The 21,872-nt window shown below is 36.5% G+C and overlaps 1 protein-coding gene across 1 annotated transcript in view; it reads right to left on the reverse strand.

The window, feature by feature from the left end:
* Positions 1–17,997: 17,997 nt before the first annotated feature.
* CCDC178 (coiled-coil domain containing 178) overlaps positions 17,998–21,872 on the reverse strand; it is a 163,557-nt gene continuing 159,682 nt past the window's right edge. The window contains exons 16-17 of the mRNA XM_069099541.1: positions 20,095–20,240; positions 17,998–18,115 (exon numbers count right to left, since the gene is read on the reverse strand). Of these exons, the coding sequence (XP_068955642.1) occupies positions 17,998–18,115; positions 20,095–20,240 (264 nt within the window). The remainder of the gene's footprint in view (positions 18,116–20,094; positions 20,241–21,872) is intronic.

Genomic DNA, 21,872 nt, shown 5'->3' on the forward strand with positions numbered 1-21,872 from the left:
GGTCTAGAAGCAATCTCATCAATCAGTCATGCCCTTCAGAGATTGACTGACATTAACAGGAGTTGGGCCCTTACAGAAAATAGAAGGGGAAAATGGATCACAAATTAATAATTAGTTATTCATATAATCACATAATATTAATTTTTCTCATTGTGAAGGAAAGTATGTCCCTTATAGATTTTCTCTAAGTGACTTTCTCAAACTTACATAAGAACCACATGAGCCACTGCATCATTGCATCCAGCTAAGTTTAACACATACACACACATACACACATATGCATGCGTGTACATGTATAGGTGGTTGTGCATATGTATGTATCACAGAATCATAAGGAACCAACAGTAATGCAGAAAAGGAATTTGAGGTTCAGAGAGGCAAAGGTAACTTCCCCACAATGATTTAGTTTAGAAAGGCCAAGGTCATCCAATGCATCCTGAGTTATTGCCAAAAGTCTTGACTTAGGACTTGCCAATGGATTTGAATGACTTTGGATGAAGGAGTGAGGCTGATGACTTCTCCCAGCTCTGCCTCATTTAAATCCAATTCAATATCTCCTAATGTCATTGGTCCTCTTCGAATGAAGAACGAACAACAATCTCAAGCATCTGCAGCAGCTCTTTATTGTTTTTAATGCAAAATACATACTCTCCGTTTAGCATTTTTTTTTAAGCAATTGGGGTTAAGTAACTTGCTCAAGGTTTCACGGCCAGTTATTTCTGGGTGTGGTGCTGAGTATCTGAGCCTGGGATTTGATCCCAGGTCATCCCGACACTGGAGCCGGTGCTCTTACTCGCTGAGCCACCTGGCCGCCCCTCCGTTTAGCATTTTTACAGCACTTCTCAATCTGGTTCCAACTTACCTTTTCAAACATTCCATAACCACATTCCAGACAAATTGGCTGCCTTGCTGCTTCCCAAACTTGGCATCCTACTCACTGCCTATGTTACTTTGGGGAAGTCACTCAGTCTCTCTGTGCCTCATTTTCTTCACCCATAAAATGAAGGGGTTGAACCAGTTGACCACTCAGCTTCCTCCCGGTTCTACATCTATGATCCTATAACTACATCATCTCCCTACCTTTAAAGCCTTTGAATCCCACAATCGGGAGTAGTGGCAGCCACAATCTGGAAGGCAATTCTTCCTCATTTTGATCTTCAGAATCCTTAGCATCCTCTCAACTCATGTGCCATCTCATAAAGGAAGCCTTTCCTAATCTCCCCTAGCTCTCTGTGTTCTATTCCTTCTCAACCAAATCTTGTTTTTATGCATTTGTGTACATTCTGTATACATAATCAAATGTAAACTTCTTAAGGGCAAAAAATATTAATCATACTTAGTGTCTTGCATGTGTAGGCACATGATTGTTGAGATGAATTCATGTGAATGGATGCAAGAGGGATGACAATGGACTATGATCTGGCATCACATAAAGTTTCTCTACTAGGTTAATCAGTAGTACCTGAGAACTATATTTAACCAAATTGCTAGAGAGAGGGGTCTTTAATAATCAGGTCCATCAGCCTGGAAATCATACATGTCACAACTCAGCTTTAAGACTGGGTCACTCATGGTACAGACACAAGATTGGTATATATAAGCACCTGCCAAAATTGGTGACCTTAATAGATACCATCCAAGATTACTGCAAAAACATAAATCTGAACAATTTTGAACATTTTTGACTTCCAGTAAGAAGAAACAGGGAGGCTAATTTTGGAAACGGACTAGGGCAATTCCTGAGAAAAGGAGATCCTCAGAAGCCATCATAACTGGTAAAAACACCAGTTCTAAATGCTACCAAGTCAGGAGGTAGGAGGCTCAATGTATAATCGCTGGACAAAGTAATGCAGGTAACAGAATCTTTTCGACTATAATCACTGGCGGGAAACTAGCAGAGTTCACTTGAGCCTCCATGCTTAAAAAACACTGAACTCAGTTATTAGAATATAAGTAGAAGTGCTAGCCACCAAAGGAAATGCTTTCATTTCGTCAACCATGCACGCCTGCAGACATGTATGTATCCACTCAACAAGAGGTTTAAATAAAGATGGTATGCAGGGGTAAAGAGAGTTAGGAGCAGTGGTAGCCTCAGAGTAGGCAAGATCAAGGTCCAAGTCATACCTAAGTTAAATACCCTGTTCATTGCTCTAGGAAACTAAGAGTATAAGTTGTACAGAAAGGACTTCCTGAACTGTTTGAGGCTACTTCTTCACTTGGGAATTCCCCATATCAATGAAATTATAGGTATAGTCACTATCCTAATGTGCAGCCACTGTGCCAAATTGTGGGGAAGATACAAAACTTAGATCATATGAGGTCCTGCCTTCATGGAGCCTAATTTCTAGAAAAATAACCTGTAATACTATAGATTTTCAAAATCTACAAGCATTTTCTTTATTAAAAAAAAAAAACTCTGTAAAGTTAGCTGTCTGTGCAACTATCATACTCTTTTATTTGTAAGTATTTAGGAGACAACTTGGTGACTAAGTGGATAGAGTGCTGGGTCTGGAATCAGGACGACCTGAGTTCAAATCCAGCCCCAGACACTGACTAGCTATGGGACTTTGGGCAAAGTATTTAACCTCTATTTGCCTCAGTTTCCTCAACTATTAAATGGGGTTAATATCATCCACCTCCCAGGCCTGTTGTGATGATCAAACTGAGATAAAATTTTAAAATGCTTATTTCCTCCCTCCTTTCCTTTATGAAGTAAGATAATTTTCAATTTTTTAATTACTAGTTCACTATAATTTTTCCTCATCTCCCTTCTATTTATCACTTTTGGCCACTTATTATATTAATATTACGTCCACTAAGTTTGTGAATGCTTTGATATTTACTGAACTCTCAAAAGCTATGGATTCAGAATAAGGTGAGACCTGGGTGTGAATCCTGCCAACAATGCATACTAATCGTGTAACTGTGGGTATGTCACAGTCCCTATGAAATCTAGAATAGTACAGAGGTAAGCTCACTGGATTTGGGGATTTAGAAAACTTAAATTCAAATCTAAGGATTGGAACTTTCTACCTGTGTGACTTTGTACTAATAATATGAACTTCCTGGGCCTCAGTTCTATTGCAAAATGAAGGGGTCTGACAAAACAATTTCCAAGATTTTTTCTGATTCTAATTCTCCAAATTAATTATTGTGCTACGGCAATCAGAACGTAAGGTCAATGCCCCTTTGGGGATGTGGATTCCAGTTAGTCAAATGTACACTCAATTTCCTGGTGCCTCAAACAGTAGATCCATATATGTAAGTGATTCTTCAAAAAGCTTCACTGACAATGGCCACTAGATGGCACCAAGTATTCTTGGTGAAAAATATAAGTCCCATTCTTTGCTCTTTTCTGCATCTTCTTTCCTATGATGAGTGCAAAAAGGTAATAACTTTTGAGTGTGTGCAATGGCTTCAGTTATAAACTAGGAACAGAAATAATTCATGTAATATTATTGCTGATACAATATAGTTTGAATTGTTTAATTTTACTAATGCTTTCCAACAAGAATGGGTGTCTAAGAGGAGGAAGGAAAGGAAATTAGTATTTATATAGCACCTACTATGGACCAGGCATTGTGTTAAGTGTTTACCCATAGTATCTCATTTGATCCTCATGACAACCCTCAAAAGTAGTTTTATTATTATTTTCATTTTACAGATGAGGAAACTGAGTTAGACCAAGATTAAGTGACTTGTCCAGGATCACAAAGCTAGTTAAATGTCTCAGACTACATCTAAATTCAGATCTCCCTGACTCTAGGTCCAATGTTCTATCCACTGGACCACCTAGTTGCCAACAGCACTAAAGAAGGCTCCAAATATAGATGTAGATATAAATTATATTAAGTAATATATATACATATTGTATATATTTTATTATAGATGTGTGTATGCATATACATTTTACTTTATATATGTGTATATATACACAAATACTAAAATATATACAAAACACATACATGTTTATATATTCTTATAAATATATGTACATATATAAATAATAAATATATAAACATATTTACTTAATATCTGCATATATATTAAATGTATATGTTATATATAAGTAACTATATGCATATATATTAAGCATATATATATATTACTTAATATATGCATATGTTAAGTATATGCACATTGTTTTAGTTAATATCATCTTATGAAAAAATGAGCTACAGACCACATTACGTCATCGTTCATATTCAAATTTAGAAATGGGTAGGTTCAAGCAATTTCTGACAAGAATAATTATTCTGAATGTGACACAAACAACAACAAAGGCCCATACATGGAAACACTTTCAAATACATGGAGAAGAGCTCCTTTTCTTTGGGCAGATTCTCTCATTCCTAATGATCTGGGTCACATCTAGCCTGTTTCTCGATATTTTGGACCATTTGCAAAGTTATTATTCACACTATAGTTAAATAATAGGCTATAACCATTGGCAGTATATAATCATAAATAATAACTAACATTCATATAATGCTTTGAGGTTTGCAAAGTACTGACGTGTCAGCACAGGTATATACGGAAAGTTTTGTAAGAAATATTCAATCTTCAGCCACTGACTTTTTTTTAATCTACTTATAGAAGCAGTATGTTGCGATGAATAAGGGACTGGCCTCATGAGTCTAGGTTTGAATCCTACCTCTGACACAGAGTGGCTAGGTGACTCTGGTCTTGCCATTTAACTTCTCAATGTCCTAGGCAACTCTGCAAGGCTCTTTTAGCTGCTAGCAAGCATTGGTAGAGGGAGTTTCCTCCTCTGAGAGTTTCCTGAATAAATAAAATCCTATGTCCAGTTCTTACCCTCTTCTTACTTTACAAAAAACATTCTAGCATATGTAATGGGAATGTAAATTTTTAAGATCTTCCCTGCCCCTAGGCTAAAGTGCACCTGGAGCCTGGGGTGGGAGGCTTGTTTTTCAGTAGATACTTCTTGATTGGCCAGTGAGTCAATAAGGTTGTTACATTCTCTGAGCCAGGAGAAGGCTATATAAGCCCTGATGTGTAGCTTTGTTTTGGGGCTCACTTTGAGAAGTGTTCTGTGATTTGATCTGGATTCTGGGAAGCCGTTGTCCAGAGCCCCCTGGCTTTGAAAAACCCAGATGTTGAAACCCAGATGTTGACTTAGTATGGATGTAATGGCTGGACAGTTTGGAAAGCTGTCTACTTGATCTGTTTCTGTCTTGATAATTCTGCTTGTATACTTTGAAGTTCGGAGTGCTGACCTTTTTCCCCTGAACTAGGTAAATTATACTTATCTGACTGATTAAAGTAAGCTTGTTAACCCATTTTGAGTTGCTTTCCTTTATCAAAGCAGATCAAGAACCTGTTCTGGCAGCCACCCTGGGAACGCTGGGGTGCTTGGTGCTACAGCATATGAATCCCTTAATAGATTGTGGACTTCTCAAGGGTAGAAACTATTCCTTAGTCAACATGGCTCGGCATAAATGAAACATATTGCCTGAGTTTAATTGAAATAATACCACTGCTTTGAAAATGTAATTATAAAATATCACCTATGTGCTTGTCCCTTAGCAAGAACTCACCAGAGAAATGATTTGTTCATTAAAAACAATAAAAAATATGCTTGAAAACAACTACATTTTCACCATCAAGAGACAAATTTGAGATAGTTTCAGAGAACTACAATAACTTATTTGATAACTGTTATACTTTAAAAAATTGTTGATACATTTTTAGACTTTCTGGAAAAAATGCCAATAACACCCCCCTGTTGATCTCTCCGTTATAATAAAGAAAAATAGTTAAGCAACATGATAGCATATGAAAGTATGAGCATCTCCTGTGCAACCTATTGGTACACATGGAGAAGGGCACAAGGGAAGACAGAATGAATCAGGTCAAGCTGGTGAAATAAAAGGGCCGATATGCAGATTTCCTGAAGAATCTCTTTTAGAAAGGACAATGTGAACCAAAAAAATGTCAAACTTTTTACTTCAAGTTTCAAGATCTGTGCCCTAAGTTAGTCAATAAGTTAATTATAAAGATGCTCTCCTCATTCTTGAAAAAGTAAAATACATTTCCACTGTACTCACCATTATTCTCTGCTGAGTTTCTCTTCTTCCCAGTAGTATATAGTCAATTGCTCTTTTTTCCTGATCAAGTCTGACTTCTAAGGTCTTCAGCTCAGTTAAGAGCATGTCATATAGTATCTTAGAATTCTCCTTTTTATATTTTGCAAATCCAAATATCTCCCTTTAAGAAAAAAGGATTACATTCAACACTTATCAGCTTTCAAGAAGTGCTAGTCTGGATGTATACACAACACGAAGGGAAAAGCTTCCCTTGATTATGTTATGCTAAAACGAGAAAAGACTTGTAAAGCCAAGCATGAGCAGCTTTGCAGAGGACTGCTGCTGTGAACAGCTTCAAGGTTTTGATCAAATAGTATAGTGAACTCTCTATTTATTCAGTAATAAACTAAAGCAAAGCATTCACAGAAACCAAACAGAATTCACAATCTTATAACAACTTATAACTAAAGTGACCACATAGTTTTCACCGAAGTGGCCACACAGTTTTAAACAAAAGATACCATTCGGTAAGTATGTAAGTCCATCATCCTTAAAGAGCATTGTTCAATGTAATAGCAAGTAGTAAAGCTGGAACTGAAAGCCGGGTCCTTTGATTCCAGATCCAGTGGGGTCCATAAATTATTACTATTGCGGTAGGGGTGCTTGTTCTTGGGCTTTTAACTGTTATTCAATATGATTGATGTCCTTTATTGAAACTATGAGTGGCAGCTAGGTGGTTCAGTGGCTAGAGAACTAGCCCTGAAATCAGAAAGATTCATCTTAGTGAGTTCAAATCTGTTCAAATCCAGCTTCAGAGACTTAACCAGCTGTGTAACCCTGGGAAAGTCACTTAACCCTATTTGCCTCAGTTTCCTCATCTGTGAAATGAACTGGAAAAGGAAATAGTAAGCCACTCCAGAGCTGTGTCTTTGCCAAGAAAACTCCAAATGGGGTCAGGAAGAGTCAGACACGCAGGACTGAAATGACTCAACAGCAACAACAAATCCGTTTATGTATTTTAGTTTGTGCATTTAAAAATGCTGCGAAGAGGCCCAGAGGTTTCACCAAACTGCTAATGGAGTCCATCTCTCTCTCTCTCTCTCTCTCTCTCTCTCTCTCTCTCTCTCTCTCTCACACACACACACACACACACACACACACACGCACACACACACACGGAAATCCAATTCTTTAGAGAAGAAGGGTTTCTGGTGCAATTTGCTTTATGGTCAATGAAGGAAACCATCCACGTCCAACTGCTAAACAGCATTCTACTTGAAGAACAAAGCCAGGGCGTTACTCAGATAGTGCAGGTCTGATGGGAAGGGCTTTCTTGTTCAGCAGCCCTGAAGTACATTAACCTTCTGGGGGAAGTTAACCATAGGGTGGTATTAGTCTTGGTGAGGAATGGAAAAGGGGATCAAGCAATCCAGGCATTACTTTAGAGCAATCCCATGTTTAGTTCCCTTCTTGTAGAAGTTGATGAGCTATCTGGGTACCTTAGGTGTTTTTTGTGCCTATGTATGAACCTCTGGGTCATTTGTAGCATATACATATGCTAGCAGGGATGAAATAAAATATATCCTGTACCCTGCTTCCCACCCAAAAAACAACATAAAAACCTAAACACTGGAATGCTCTGGCTCCTGGCTTCCTTCACTTCCTTCAAGTCTCAGCTAAAACTCCACCTCTATGGGATGACTTCTGTGTTTCCCTTTGATTGTAGTGCTTCCCATCTGTTGAGGATTTCCCACATATCCTACAGATAACTTGTCCATCTGTAGTTGGGAACAGAGACATCTTTTACCTTTCTTTGTGTCCTTGGTGCTAGGAAAGTGCCAGGCATGATCAATCAGAATAACACTGAAAGCAGCAAAGATGGCAATGGGGAGTGAAGCCATGCAAAGGTATGATACTAATAAAAAGTCTCCAAGGAAGGGAACAGAGGGGAATGGCAATGAAGAAGGAAGGAAAAGGTCAATCACTATTTTATGTTTTCCACAACAGAAGCTTTTTCTGTTAATATAGGTAATTTAGTAGACTGAAATTAAGTATTCAGCTTCCCCAGTAACTTGAGCCAATATTGATATTCTTTGATTATGACCACAAAGAATTATTCAAGTGCCATCTGGCACTTAAAATCATTTGATTAGGATCCACTGAAGTCCTTGTCTAACAACTACAGTGTTCCTGAGGGCAATGCTAGTGAAGTACAAGTTTTTCCAGGTCCTACCAAGCTTAAAAGATTTCAAATTTGGCTCTTCTAAAATTCCCAATGGTTGGTTTGATCACCCCTAGAATTCCAGAATCTAGGGGCAATATTTTTTGTTTTATTTTGTTCTCAACCACTTATGACACAAACACATATTCCAGTCTGTACTGCTATGGAACTCCTTGGGCTCATAGATTTTCATTGGTATATTTGTGTAGTAATTAACATGTATGCACCAGCATAAGGCTTTCAAAGTACTTTGCAGGCATTATCTCATTTGACCTTCACAGCAATCCCATAAAATAGGTGTTTCTATTGTCTCCACTTTACAGATGAGGAAACTGAAGCCAGGAGAGATTTAGTGAATTAACCAAGGTCACATTACTTGCAAATGTTTGAGGAGGGATTCATCATCAATATTTCCCAATTCCATGTCCATCACTCTATCCACGAAGATGTTTCTTGAATGAGAACAGAGGAACTATTTCCTGTTTCTTTTGTATTCTCATATCATACGGGTGGAGAAAATGTCCTTTTGATATATACTATCTGCTAAAAGATGTTTTTTCTATGTATAACCCTGGTATCAAAGGAGAGCCATTCCCCTGGAAAGATGGAAGGCTCTACAGAGACACCCTACCTAGGGAAGTTAATCAATTCATCTTTTGGGCTTGCCCTAAGCAGAACTGCTCTAAATTGGAAAATAAGTAAGCCAATCCTCATGCCTCAGCCATCTATATCTACCTGACCCTTAAATGTATTTCATCCAATAATCATAAATCATACAAGAGAATGGGAGAGATGATAGAAGGAATGAATTAAAACACAAAGAATTAAAGGGAAAGGTCTTAATCCAATGAAAGGAGTTCCTGAACTCCCATGCAGGAAAAGGTATATTTTTGGTAATGGATGGGAGTTGTGACTAGAGAAGCTACATCTTCTGCAAGAGTATTGGGTGGGGGGTGCTAAGTGGCACAGTGAATAGAGCACCAGCCCTGGAGTCAGGAGGACCTGAGTTCAAATCCAGCCTTAGACATTTAACACTTACTAGCCATGTGACCTTGGGTAAGTCACTTAACCCCAATTGCCCTGCCTTCCCCCCTCCAAAAAGCAAAAAAAAAAAAAGTATTGGGCCTCCACAACTATATCATGCCTCAACTGAAGGGAAATTGGAGCTTCTAAAGAAAACCAGTACCCAGAATGCGGGGAGGACATGAGCCCATAAAAAAAAGTATTACTAATGAAGAGAACAACTACAAGGAGGCAGGAGATAGCATTAGATCACATATTTTAGGACACATGATAATTTCTAAGCTAGGGCAATGCTTATATCATCATTGTTTTTTATTAACTGATATTTCCGAGAGTGAGACACCACAATGGTAGGAAAAAGGGACAAGGGAAGAGGCTCTACCAGGCAATAACACAGAAAATGGTTGGAAGAGGGAAAAGTTTTAATTGCATGTGGAATACAAATGGATTATATAATGAACTTATAAGTATATAGATCATGAATCAAAGAATAAAAGTTTAGAGTTGAAAAGGAAGAGAATTAAGGAAGAAAACTAGGTAAAAAAAGCTTTCTTTTAAAAAGGTGAAAAAAAAAGCAATCAACCAATAAACATTTATTAAGCACTTACAATGCACCTTGATGGTGTTGCCCTTTTGTTGTCTGTCCTTCATTTTTGAAGAGGACCAATGATATCATGGGTGATGTACTGACTTATACATGAATTGAATTTAAGTGAGACAGAGTTGCACAAAATCGTCAACTTCACTCTCTTTTCCTGAAGTATTGAAGTCTAGTGGCAAGACCAAAGTCAAGATGATTGATGATGGCCTGGGATATACTGGATGACCTTGGTATCTTCAGTGTCTGAATAAACTGCAGGGTCCTGGCCTGTTTCAGTCACCTTCATGATTGTTCTCATCCCTCCATTTCACCAGGGACAGTTGTCACAGCTTGGGGTAGATATCACCCTAACTCACTGAGAGGTTTAAGGCCTCTTGAGTATTTTCAACCTGGTTTAACCCATCTGCCAAGACCGTTTACTGGGCTGTGGCAACTGTGTGTGCTACAGTTTCTTGAAGCCACAGGTGAGAGCTGGGTGAATCAGGTGAACATTGAAGATGGATGAATAGCTCTGAAAGGGGCTTTGGCAAGCCATCACACCAGAGGTGCTAGTCTTCCAGAATACCCATACATACCAGTTGCCCTATACAGTGAAAGAGAAGGTAGGAGAGGGAGAGGGTTTAGGGGGAAAGATAATAAGTTCTGAGTGTGACATGTTTACTAGACATCCAGTTTAAGAAGTCTGAAAGGCAGTTGTAGATGCAAGATTGGAGGTCAGCAGAGAGAATGCAGCAGGAAAGATAAATTGAAGAATCATCAGTATAGAGATGATTAATTAAATACATGGGAGTTGATGAGATCACCAAGTGAAGTAGATAGAAGGAAAAAGGAAGAGATCCCAGAACAGAACCCTGAAACATACCTAGGGTTAGAGGGCATGATCTGGAGGAGGATACAGCAAAGGAGATAGGGAAGGAATAGTCAGATAGTTAGGAAGAAAACCAGGAGAAAGTGGTGTTGCAAAAACTTAGAGAGAAGAGAATATCAAGAAGTGAGTGAGTCATATTGTCAAAACCTTCTGTTAAGTCAAGAAGGATGAAAACTGCGAAAGAATCATTGGATTTGGGAATATTTTTAATTCAACAGTAACTTGGAGGGGGAAAAGGAAGAATTATATGAAGGAAAGGAAAGAAAAAAGGAAGAAACAAACAAGTGAATGAACAAATGAGTACACCTTTTACAAACCATAATACAAAAAAAAATATTACTATTTCAATGAACATAAAAGACCCAGACTAAAATGAACATTTAATAATAAAATCCTAAATAATGAGAGAGTTATAAAATGAATTATATAAAGATATAAAATTATATGAAAAATAATGATAATTACAAGGTGACACAAAAAATTTCTAGGATAAAGCTAAGCAATCTCCAGGAAAAAAAATTTGAAACCCTAAAAATATATATATTGAATAATACAAAAAGAGAGGATCAATGAACTGAATATTTGTTAAAATTTAGAAAGGTAACAAATTTAAAAAGCTAAAAATAAGTACAAAAGAAGTCTTAAAATTATACGAATAAGTAAATTGGAAAACAGACTATAGAACTGAAATTTAAAAAAAAATTTAAACTGATCGAAATAACTGGAAAATGTTAATTGCTCATGGGTAGGCCAAGGCAACATAATAAAAATGACAGTTCCACCAAAGCTAATCTATTTATTCAGTGCCATACCAATATAGCTATTAAAAAATTATAGAGCTAGAAAACATAATAACAAAATTCATCTGGAAGAACAAAAGCTCAAGGAAATAAAGGAAATCAATGAAAGAAAAATATGAAAAAAGGTAGTCTAGTGCTACCAGATTTCAGACTGTTTTATAATGCAGTAATTATCAAAATAATCTGGTAACTGGCTAAGAAATGAACAAAGCAGATAAGGCACAAATTACATTATGGTAAATTATCACAATGATCTAGTATATGATAAACCCAAAGATCTAAGTTTTTGGAACAAAAACTCATTTGACAAAATCTACTCAGAAAACTAGACAACAGTATGGCAGAAACTAGGTATAGACCAACATCTCACACTATATACCAAGATAATGTCAAAATGTGTACGTGATACACACATAAAAGGTGATACCATAAGCAAATTAAGAGAGCATGTAATAGTTTATCTGTCAGATTTATGGATAGGGGAAGAAATTAGGACCGAAGAAGATATAGAGATCATTACAAAATGTAAAATTGATAATTCTGATTACATAGTGTTCAAAATGACTACTATGGAAATATTTTACATAATTGTGCAGGTATAATATAACCTATATCTGATTGCTTACTATCTCAGAAATGGAACAGGGGAAGGAAGGATAGAATTTGGAACTCAAAACTTTAAATAAAAATGTTCAAAAATATTTCAAAAAAGCTTAAATTTAGTTCTGTAAAAGAGTTTACTGAATTAAAAAATCTTTAGCAAAGTTGGCTAGAAAAGTTGAGGACCGAAAGTTAAATTAACAAACTAAGAAATGAACAAAGTGAAGCTACAACAAAACTAGAAGAAATAAAAAGAATTTTCACAAACTACTATGCACAGTTACATTGTAATAAACTGAGAACAAAAAAAGAAATAAAAGATCCTCTTCAAAATTTTAAAATACTTAAAAGGATAATAAATGGAGATGCTAAGTAATCCAATCTCAGAAAAGGATAGAGATAGATATAGACATAGATACAGATATAGATTAGCTATATACATACTCATGCACACACAGAGATACATAAATACATATACATACACATATATATGTGAATATGTATATATGCTTATATCACATAACTACCAACAGAGCAAAATCCTGGGGTACAGGGATTTACAGGGGAATTCTATGAAACCATAAAGAATAATTAATACCCATATTATATATATTCTCCATTCTCAAAAATGGAGAAACAAAGCATATTGCCAAACCCTATTTATGAGACAAACATAGTTCTAATGCCTAAACCTGAGAAGAATGAAACAACAATGAAAAACTATTGTCCAATAAAGTTAATAAATATTAATTTAAAATTTTAAATAAAATACTGTTAAGACTACGATGATTCATCCAGAAAATCATCAATTCTGCCAAACTGGATTTATATCAGGGCTGCAAGGATAGTTCGACATCAGAAAAACAATCAACACAATCATGTTAAGAGAAAACTATCCTAAACTTCATTATTATCTCAATAGATTAAAAAATGATAAAGTGAAACATTAATGCATGCTAAAAACTCTAAAATGTACAGGCATAGAGTAGCTTTTTAGTAGTATAAAAAATATCTAAAACCAAAAACAAGCATCACATACAATGAGTATACACTAGAACTTTGTCCAATAAAAACAGGAATGAAACAAAGATGCCTGTTCTCCTCACTATTATTTGATATTTGGGAAATGCCAGCAATAACAATAAGGGCAAAATTAAAGGCATAAAGATAGGTAAAGTGGGGAAAAAACTGTCTTTCTTTGCTGATGATAAAATGGTTTACATAAAAAATCCCAGGGAATCAGCAAAGATATTAAGACAAATAATAGTTTAGGTAAAGTTGCAGGTTAAAAAACAAAATTCATAAAAATCAACAGCCTTTCAATAGAATAATAACAAAATCTAAGATGTGATGGTAGAAAGGAACAATTCCATTTAAAATAACTACAAAAAACACTACAAAATGCATAAAATATTCAGGAGTCAACCTATGAAAGCACATTAAATGCCTATATAGATTCAATTACAAAATGATACTTAAAGAAATAAAGAACAATTTAAATAGTTGCAAAAAGTCAGTGCTCACAGCTGTACCGTGCCATACAACAAATATGAAAAATTAATTTGCAGATTTGATGGTATAAGAAAAAAATCAAAGGTATATTTATGGAGCTAGATAAAAAAATAATAAAAATTCATTTGGAGGAGCAAAAGATCTAGAGTGTCAAAAAATACTGAAAATATTTAAGAATTCAGTTGCTGGCTTCAATAACTGACTGGAATTCAGTATCATTTTATTTGGCAAACGTGTTCCACAAAGATACCCATTTCTTCCATCAATAAATGGTGTACAGTTTTTTCAATACCTGCATAATATTCCTTGTAATATATAAAAATTCACAGGCTATTCTTGTTATAATATATGAGTAGCAGCAGGTCTGGAATGGTATAGGAAAAACTCTTTCCCTTTTCAATTTACTTGCATTCTTCTTAAAGCAGGACACCATAGCTGTGATACAAATAATGAACCCAATGTGCAATTTTTATGAATCTTCTCAATTTGTGTTTTGTATTTGACACATGAAGAAGTTGCACAACAGCTTGAAAACATTGAGCTAAAGCTGGAGACGCCATAAATTTGGATGTGCTCAGTATGTATGAGTCACTCAACTTTTACATGGGCAGCACTGCTTGTGATACATCCCTGCAGCTCTCAACAACATCTGGAAAACAACTGACATTCTACTTTGAAGATTACAGTGTATATTACACCTCTGATAAAACATTTGCCATTAACCTGTTTGCTTCTACAAATGGCCACTAAGCAACTGTTTGTACTTTCCTTTCCATTATGAAAATTCTTCAGGGACATGATGGCACTCTTTGCTTCAAGTTTCTTTTTTGTTTCTTTTTTTAAAGTGTTCAACCTGATAGTAGAACACTTCCATAGTGTCTCCTTCAACAGGTGTTGCCATGTATGTGTTAAAATGATAGAAAAGTCCTTTGTAAATACAACTGAAGCTAAAACTTTGTTCAAATATCTTCTGATTATCAATGACAAACAAGGCATAAAGAAGGAAAATGAATTCTCAACACTAGTATTTGTCATTGTCATGAAAGGTACCCTAATCAGAATGAAAAGAGAGGTGGAATTTCCTTCTGATGTTTAAATCGTCTAGATGTCTGTCAGTGAATAAAATGCTGCCAGTTGTATAAAATGCCTCAATATGATAGGATCTCTTCAATAAAATTCATGACCATGATCCACCCAGGAAAAACAAACATATAGAAAAAACTGGAGAACCAATTCATTGAATTAATGCATCAATACATATGTTTTGTAAAGGAAATTGTAGAACTGAATAGAAAGAATAACAAACTGAGTTGCATTTGAGGAAGCATACAGTGTTCTCAATTATCCAAAGCCACTTCTTGAAACAAAATCTAATTTTTTAACACCATATTTAATCAAATATGGTTAACTTAAGAGGCATCATAAGATAAAGATGGGCATAAATAGGCTTCAGTTTAGTACCAGTGATAATTTGCATGCAAGAAATGCCATTCGAATGATCATATAGGTAATAGATGATTGGATGATAAGGTTTGTTAAGTAGCAAGAGATTTAAGAGATAGGTCACCTAAGGGCTTGATAGGAACCTGGGGAATGTTAAAAATAAGCAAGGCTTCTCACATGTTAAGTTGATCCTCCATGGAAAATTTGTGGGAAGACAGGAACAAAAATTGCACTAGAGGAGATGACGTAGATGAGTTATAATGTGCCTCATTGTAGGGGATAAGGATATCAGTGAAATCAAGGAGGCACTGAAATATTGAATTCTAAGAATAAAAACATAGGAAAAGACAATTGAAATGGCCAGTCATCCAAAAGTGTCTTAATAAATGTTTGAGGGAAATCTATGTCCCCTATAATTGTACAGGGGCAGAAACACACATAAAAGGGCCGGAATGTAGGGATAACTGCAGATAACAAGCAATTGTGGCCTAAAGTTGTAATGGCAAGCACAGAAGTAGTTCACACCTTGTTTCAACTCTTTAATTCACACCTTGTTTCTGTTCAAGTTTCTTTTGAGCTTTGTATCAAGTCTGTTAAGAAACAGAACCTGCAAAACCCACAACTTGTAAACCATAGAATTCATGAACTACTGCAACAGGAAGGGGAGGAGCTAATGACCATGTATAAGGAGAGGCCCAGGCTAGAGACAGCAGAACTGAGAAGAGGACTCTTGTGGCAGAGTCAAGAATCCTGGCACTCTGTTTGTCTGCTCAGTCTGTGTTGATGTTTGTTTTTTCTGTACTTTGTACAGAAGCCCTGGGACCTTACTGGAAGCCCTGAAAGAGGATTTTCTAGTTGTATGTTTACAGAAGTCCTGCAGGAGGGTTTTGGAGGTCCTGGACTTTACTGATGATTTGTGCTGACCTCTTGGACCTTGTTTGTGGGTCTGTGTTGATTTCTATGTTGATGATTTGTGTTGAGTGCTCAGACCTTGTTTGTGGGTCTGAGTTGATTTAGCAGGCAGATAGTGAATTGATGATTGTGCCAGCAATGTGTATGAATATTATTGTGGCTCTGTCAAGTTTGTCTTCTCAGAAACAGGAACTGTGAAGGACTTAAGGTGGACTGGACACTGTGAACTTCAATATGGAACAGGAACTGCATGAAGAACTGGACAAGGAACTGGGAGCTGCCTGCCTTTGAACCCAGGCAACAGCTGGAGCTGGAACCATGGAAGAGGAACCATGGAAGCCGAGAGCCAGCCTTGAGTCAAGCTAAAAGAAGACTTCACTTGAATACTGTGTACTGACTGAGAAGATTATGATTTACTGTGACCTAGGGGTGGAGAACTTTGACTTTTGTACTTTGTGATTGAATTAAGGATTTTCTGATTGACTAAATGAATGTACTTTGTTTAAAACTACGTGACCACTTTGGTGAAAACTATGTGGCCATTTTAGTGATAAGTGGTTGAGTTGTGACATGGTAAATGTTGTATTTTGATTTTCTGTGATAAGTTGTAACATTGTAAATGCTGTATTTTGATTTTCTATGAATGTTTTGCTCTGATTTTTTATTGAATAAATAGAGAGCTCACTATACTATGCAATGAGAACCTTGAAAGCTGTTCATAGCAGCAGTCCTCTGGAAAGCTGCTCGTGCATGGCTTTACATTATGGCATAGTCGGTAGGATTACAAAGTATAGTGCCTCTATTTGTTCCAGGATCCATGACCATTTGAATTGAGATTGTAAGGCCAAGGATCCTGGAGTGTGGGAATGTAATTGTAATGAAATTTGAAGATGCCTTTGTATTGGAAAGCTAAGAGGTACTTAGCACCTAGTTTCAAATTAAGCCTGTTAAAGAAACAGAAGTATGAACCCCTGTTGCTGACATAACAGGAAGGGCCTGAACGGGGAAGAGCTATACCATATTTAAGGAAGAACACAAGCTAGACAGTCAGAACTTCTTGGGATGAGCATTTGAAGGATGGGCTGCTGCTGCTGCTGGACTGGAACTTCCATGGAGAAAGTTATTTTGATTTTGAGAATGGGAGAAAGTGATTTTGTTTTTGAGAACAGAGCTGCTGAAGATTTCTGAGGGCCAGCTGGAGCTGCTGAGGATTTCCAAGGGCCCATCAGACCTGCAGAAGACTGAGGAAGCATGACTGTGGGGCTGGTATTTTGTACAAATGTTGTTGTGGCTTTGTTAATGTGTATAAATGTTCTTGTGGCTTTGTTAAGCCTTGTCTTCTCAGGAACAGAGATGGTGAAGGATTTGAGATGGACTGGACACTATGAGCTCCAATGTGGATCAGGAGGAGCAGAGAGAGCTAGACAAGGAGCTGGGAGCTGTCTGCCTTTGAACTCAGGTGGCAGTTGGTTAGATTTGGGTGGGAGTTGGGATCATGGAAGAGGAGCCATGGAAGCTGAAAGCCTGCCCTGAGTCAAGATGAAAAGATCTCTCCATGGATACTGAGTAGTGATGAAATTGTGATTTACTTGTGACCAAGGGGTGGATGGCCTGTGTATTTTCCACTACCCCTTAAGAGGGTAATGAGTAGTAACTAATGACTGAGGAGTAGTGACTGATGATTGAATAGTGACTGATTTGTAACTTAGTGTGCCCTATGGGTGGAGAACTTTGACCTTTTGTACTTTATGATTGAATGATTGAGTTACTAAGTGATTGACTGAATAAATAATTGTACTTTGTTCAAAACTATGTGACCACTTTGGTGAAAACTATGTGGCCATTTTAATGATAAGTTGTTGAGTTATTATGCCATTGTGAATTGATTTTCTGTGAATGTTTTGCTCTGATTTGTTATTGAACAAATAGAGAATTCTCTAATACTATGTAATCAGAACCTTGAAAGCTGCTCACAGCAGCTGTCCTCTGTAAAGCTGTTTGTGCATGGCTTTACAAAAGTCCAGCAGAAAGAAAGGATCATAGCGGAAATATAGTGCACGCTCAGTTTTCCTCACTTTCTCAGTTTCTCTGAGAAAAACAGGATCACAATCAACAAAGATATCCAAGAGTCAGACAGGGAGAGTACAAAAAGAACTCTAAATCTGACTGTCGGGTATCTTTGTTTCTTTTTTACTTATCTAGGAATTGGGTGGACCACATTGACTCTATTTTGTAACTCCCTTCTGGATCAAGCTTAGTTCCCTTTCTATTTAATTATGGGTTTAGTCCAAATTCTTTCTGGTGATATAATTTTATTCAATTGTAAGAATTGTGAAAAAACTTTATTGTACTGTTTGAACCTATAGCCCCGCATGTCTAGGAAGCTGGACTACTTCTACCTGTTGCTTAGAGACCCTTAACTTAAGGACCTAGGTTATGCTGACCAGAAACACAATCAGTTCCAAAGATTGATGCAAGTAGTTTTCTCACAATTATACAACCCATTCATCTTATCTGAAAACTGGCTCTGTACCAGTCAATCAGTTACTGTTTCTTTGCTCCTTTGTTCAAATACAGATAGTTCAGGAGAGTGGGACACCTCTTTTCCTAATATCAGGGAAATGTACCTGTTCACTTATCTCTCTACCCACTCAGCAAGCCCCTAATCTTTCCTCCAATTAGAAATAAAATTACGTAATTTTGTATCCTGGCTTATGTCCTGTTGATTGTTTGCTTTTACCGTATTAAAAAATGCCCTTCGTTGTAATTGGGATTCAGTGCCAAACCGATGAGGTCTGCTCCCAATTTGTTATGTAATTGGCATGCATTGCTTAATAAATCAATATGCTCAGAAGTTTGAACCTTTGTTTCCTCAGTTATTCAGATCTCACCCATCACAGTATCAAATAGTTTTGATGAATACTACTTTACCTCATAATTTCCCTTCTTCCCAAATTTTTTTTTACCTCTCTTGAGATTCTAGATCTTTATCTCTTTCAAATGAATTTTGTAAGTATTCCCTTGGTAGTTTTATGGGATAACCTCAAATCTATAAATTAATTTAGGTGATATTATTTGCTTTATGTTGGCTTAGCCCATCCGTGAAAACAGTATGAACTTCCCATTATTTAATGTGTTCTTCATTTCTTTAAAGAGTATTTTGGGGGCAACTAGGTGGCACAGTGAATAGAGCACCAGCCCTGGAGTCAGAAGGACCTGAGCTCAAATCTGGCCTCTGACACTTGATACACTTACTAGCAGTGTGACCTTGGGCAAGTCACTTAACCCCAATTGCCCTGCTTTCCCCCTTCCAAAAAGCAAAACAAACAAACAAAAAAAAGTATTTTGTAGTTCTATCTATAGAGGTGCTGAATGTTCCTTATAAGATTGACTCACACATATTTTTTGCATTTTGTGTGTGTGTATGACTGAGTGAGTATGTGTGTTTTGGATGTACTTCCTATTATTTCCTTATTGTTCTATAGAACTCTTATGGTAATTATGGTTTGGTTTTGTATGTTGCTACTTAGCTAAAGGTATTAATTTCTCAAATTGCTTCTTTGCTGATTCTCTGAGATTCTTTATGTAAAGTTCTAATTATGAGAAAATAGAAATAATGAACAATGGGGGTAATATCTTGTTATAGGCATTTCATAATGTCAAATAACAACAACAAAAAGACATTAATCATGCCCCATGTGTGGTAACAGTTGACACATGAAACATTTTAAGAATCAATACATATTAGTTTATTAATTTAATTTTATCCCATCTGATAAGGAATACTGAAAGTATCTGAGGTGGCTAGATGGTACGCAGAGTCAGGAAAGCTTGCGTTCACATCCTGGCTCAGACAGTTACTTGTTGTGTGACTCCTGGCAATTCACTTAACCTCTAATTGCCTCCATTGCCTTGGGGATAATAATAACAATTTCCTCTTAGTGTTATTGTGAAGATCAAATGATATAAGGCTTGTAATGTGCTTTGTAAACCTTAAAGTGCTATATAAATACTAGCTCTTACTATTAAATGCTTCTTTAAAACTTTGAAAAGAGCTAAGAACTTACCTTAATTTGTCAAGTTTTTTATCCAGGACTACTTTCTCTTCCATTTTTGTTTCATGTGCTATTTTTGTTTGTTTTATTTTATTATGAAGAGTGATTACTGTATTTTTGGCTACTTCAATTTGGTTAGTAATAGTGACACGTTTTTCCTGGGGGAAAATAGTTTAAAAATATTTCATTTTAAATATCTACTGTCTCAAAAGTACATTTTGAGGATATAAATAGTAACAGCACAAAGTTGGCTATCAAAAAACAAATTATTTTCAAAAGAGCAACTGAAATACCTATTATGATTTTTAATGTAATTTTTACCTGACCATTACACATAAGTGGCAAAGGCTATTTTCTCTCATTTTCACCATAGCAATATAATTTCTGATTAAATTATTTAAAAGAATCAATTACAAGTGTTAGAGCTCACCATTTCATATTAGATAACTGAATTCTCCTCAAACAACATATGCTATTCATTCATTGTTTTATTTAATCTGTTAATTCAATAAACAGTTATTAAGAACATTATACCTGAAATTTACCATGTTAAACAATGAGGGAGATAGAAGGAGAAAAAATTCCTTCCCTTAAGTAGCTTAAAATCTAATTTGAGATATAGGGCATATGCACAAGTAGATAAAATACAGACAAGAATATTACAAGTATATAAAAGGAGCAAAATACACTATGAAATCCCTTTAAGCTGATGGAAATCAGTGACAGTTTAGGAAGAAGTGGCTTTTGATGGATGTTTAGGACAGCAAATGAAGGAAAGGAAGTGATAGGACACTTCCAACAAGATACGTAGGTGGCTGGTATTAGTAAAGCTTCATTACTACAAATCAATTCCATTCTATGCCGTCCTCCTCTTTTGAATCCTTAGCCTCCTTATCATATCATTGATTACACTCATCTGATTTCAACCTTGAATCACACCCACAATCCCCTGCCTTTGTTTCAACACACATACTGCTGAATGAATGTGTAGAAAACCATCCAACCATTTGTAACAACAATGCTACTTGCAGCTTCTGTGGGGCTGTAAGACCAATAATACCAGCACACAGGAGGGTTGCTAGCACAGGATCTTTGATCTACTTTTCTACAGGAAAGCAACTCAAAAGACTTCAGCAATCTTACTTTAATCAAACATAAACATCACTTACTTAGTTCAGGGGGAAAAGTCAGCACCCTGAACTTCAGAGAAAATATAAACAAAAATTACAAGCAGAAGTAACAGCATAAAGACCAACAGACAGGACTTCTAAACATCTCTAGCCAAATAATACATAAAGCACATATCAATAGACAGATCCAGCTGTCCGAACATTATATACATATACACATAGTTACCAGAGAGAGAAGCACCAACATCTGGGTTTTCAAAGTCTGGGGGGCTCCTTAATGGCTACTCAGAGTTTCATCTGAGTACACAACTTGAACACTCTACCCATAAGTAAGCCCCAAAGCAAAATGCTAACCTTAGAGTATATATACACTTCTCCAGGGTCAGAGGGCATCACAACCCTTGTGACCCACTGCTTAATTACAAAGTAACAAAAGGTGTGAAAAACAAGCCTCCCCTAATCAAACTTTTCTTGTTGGACTCCAAGTGAGGCCTAATAATGGGCAGGGAAGATCTTCAACTCCCATTAACATCACACCACTATAAGTTTATGTCACGTAAATTGGGCCCTCATTTCTACTAGGCAATCCTGCTATACCTTCTTTATCAACTCACTATCCCACTCTCCACAGAGGTTCTTCCAAACCTTTTCATCCCTCCC

Source organism: Petaurus breviceps, unplaced genomic scaffold (genome assembly GCF_028583685.1).
Source record: "Petaurus breviceps papuanus isolate PSGF00001 unplaced genomic scaffold, PetGlider_PUasm1.0 38, whole genome shotgun sequence".
Classification (NCBI taxonomy): Eukaryota; Metazoa; Chordata; class Mammalia; order Diprotodontia; family Petauridae; genus Petaurus; species Petaurus breviceps.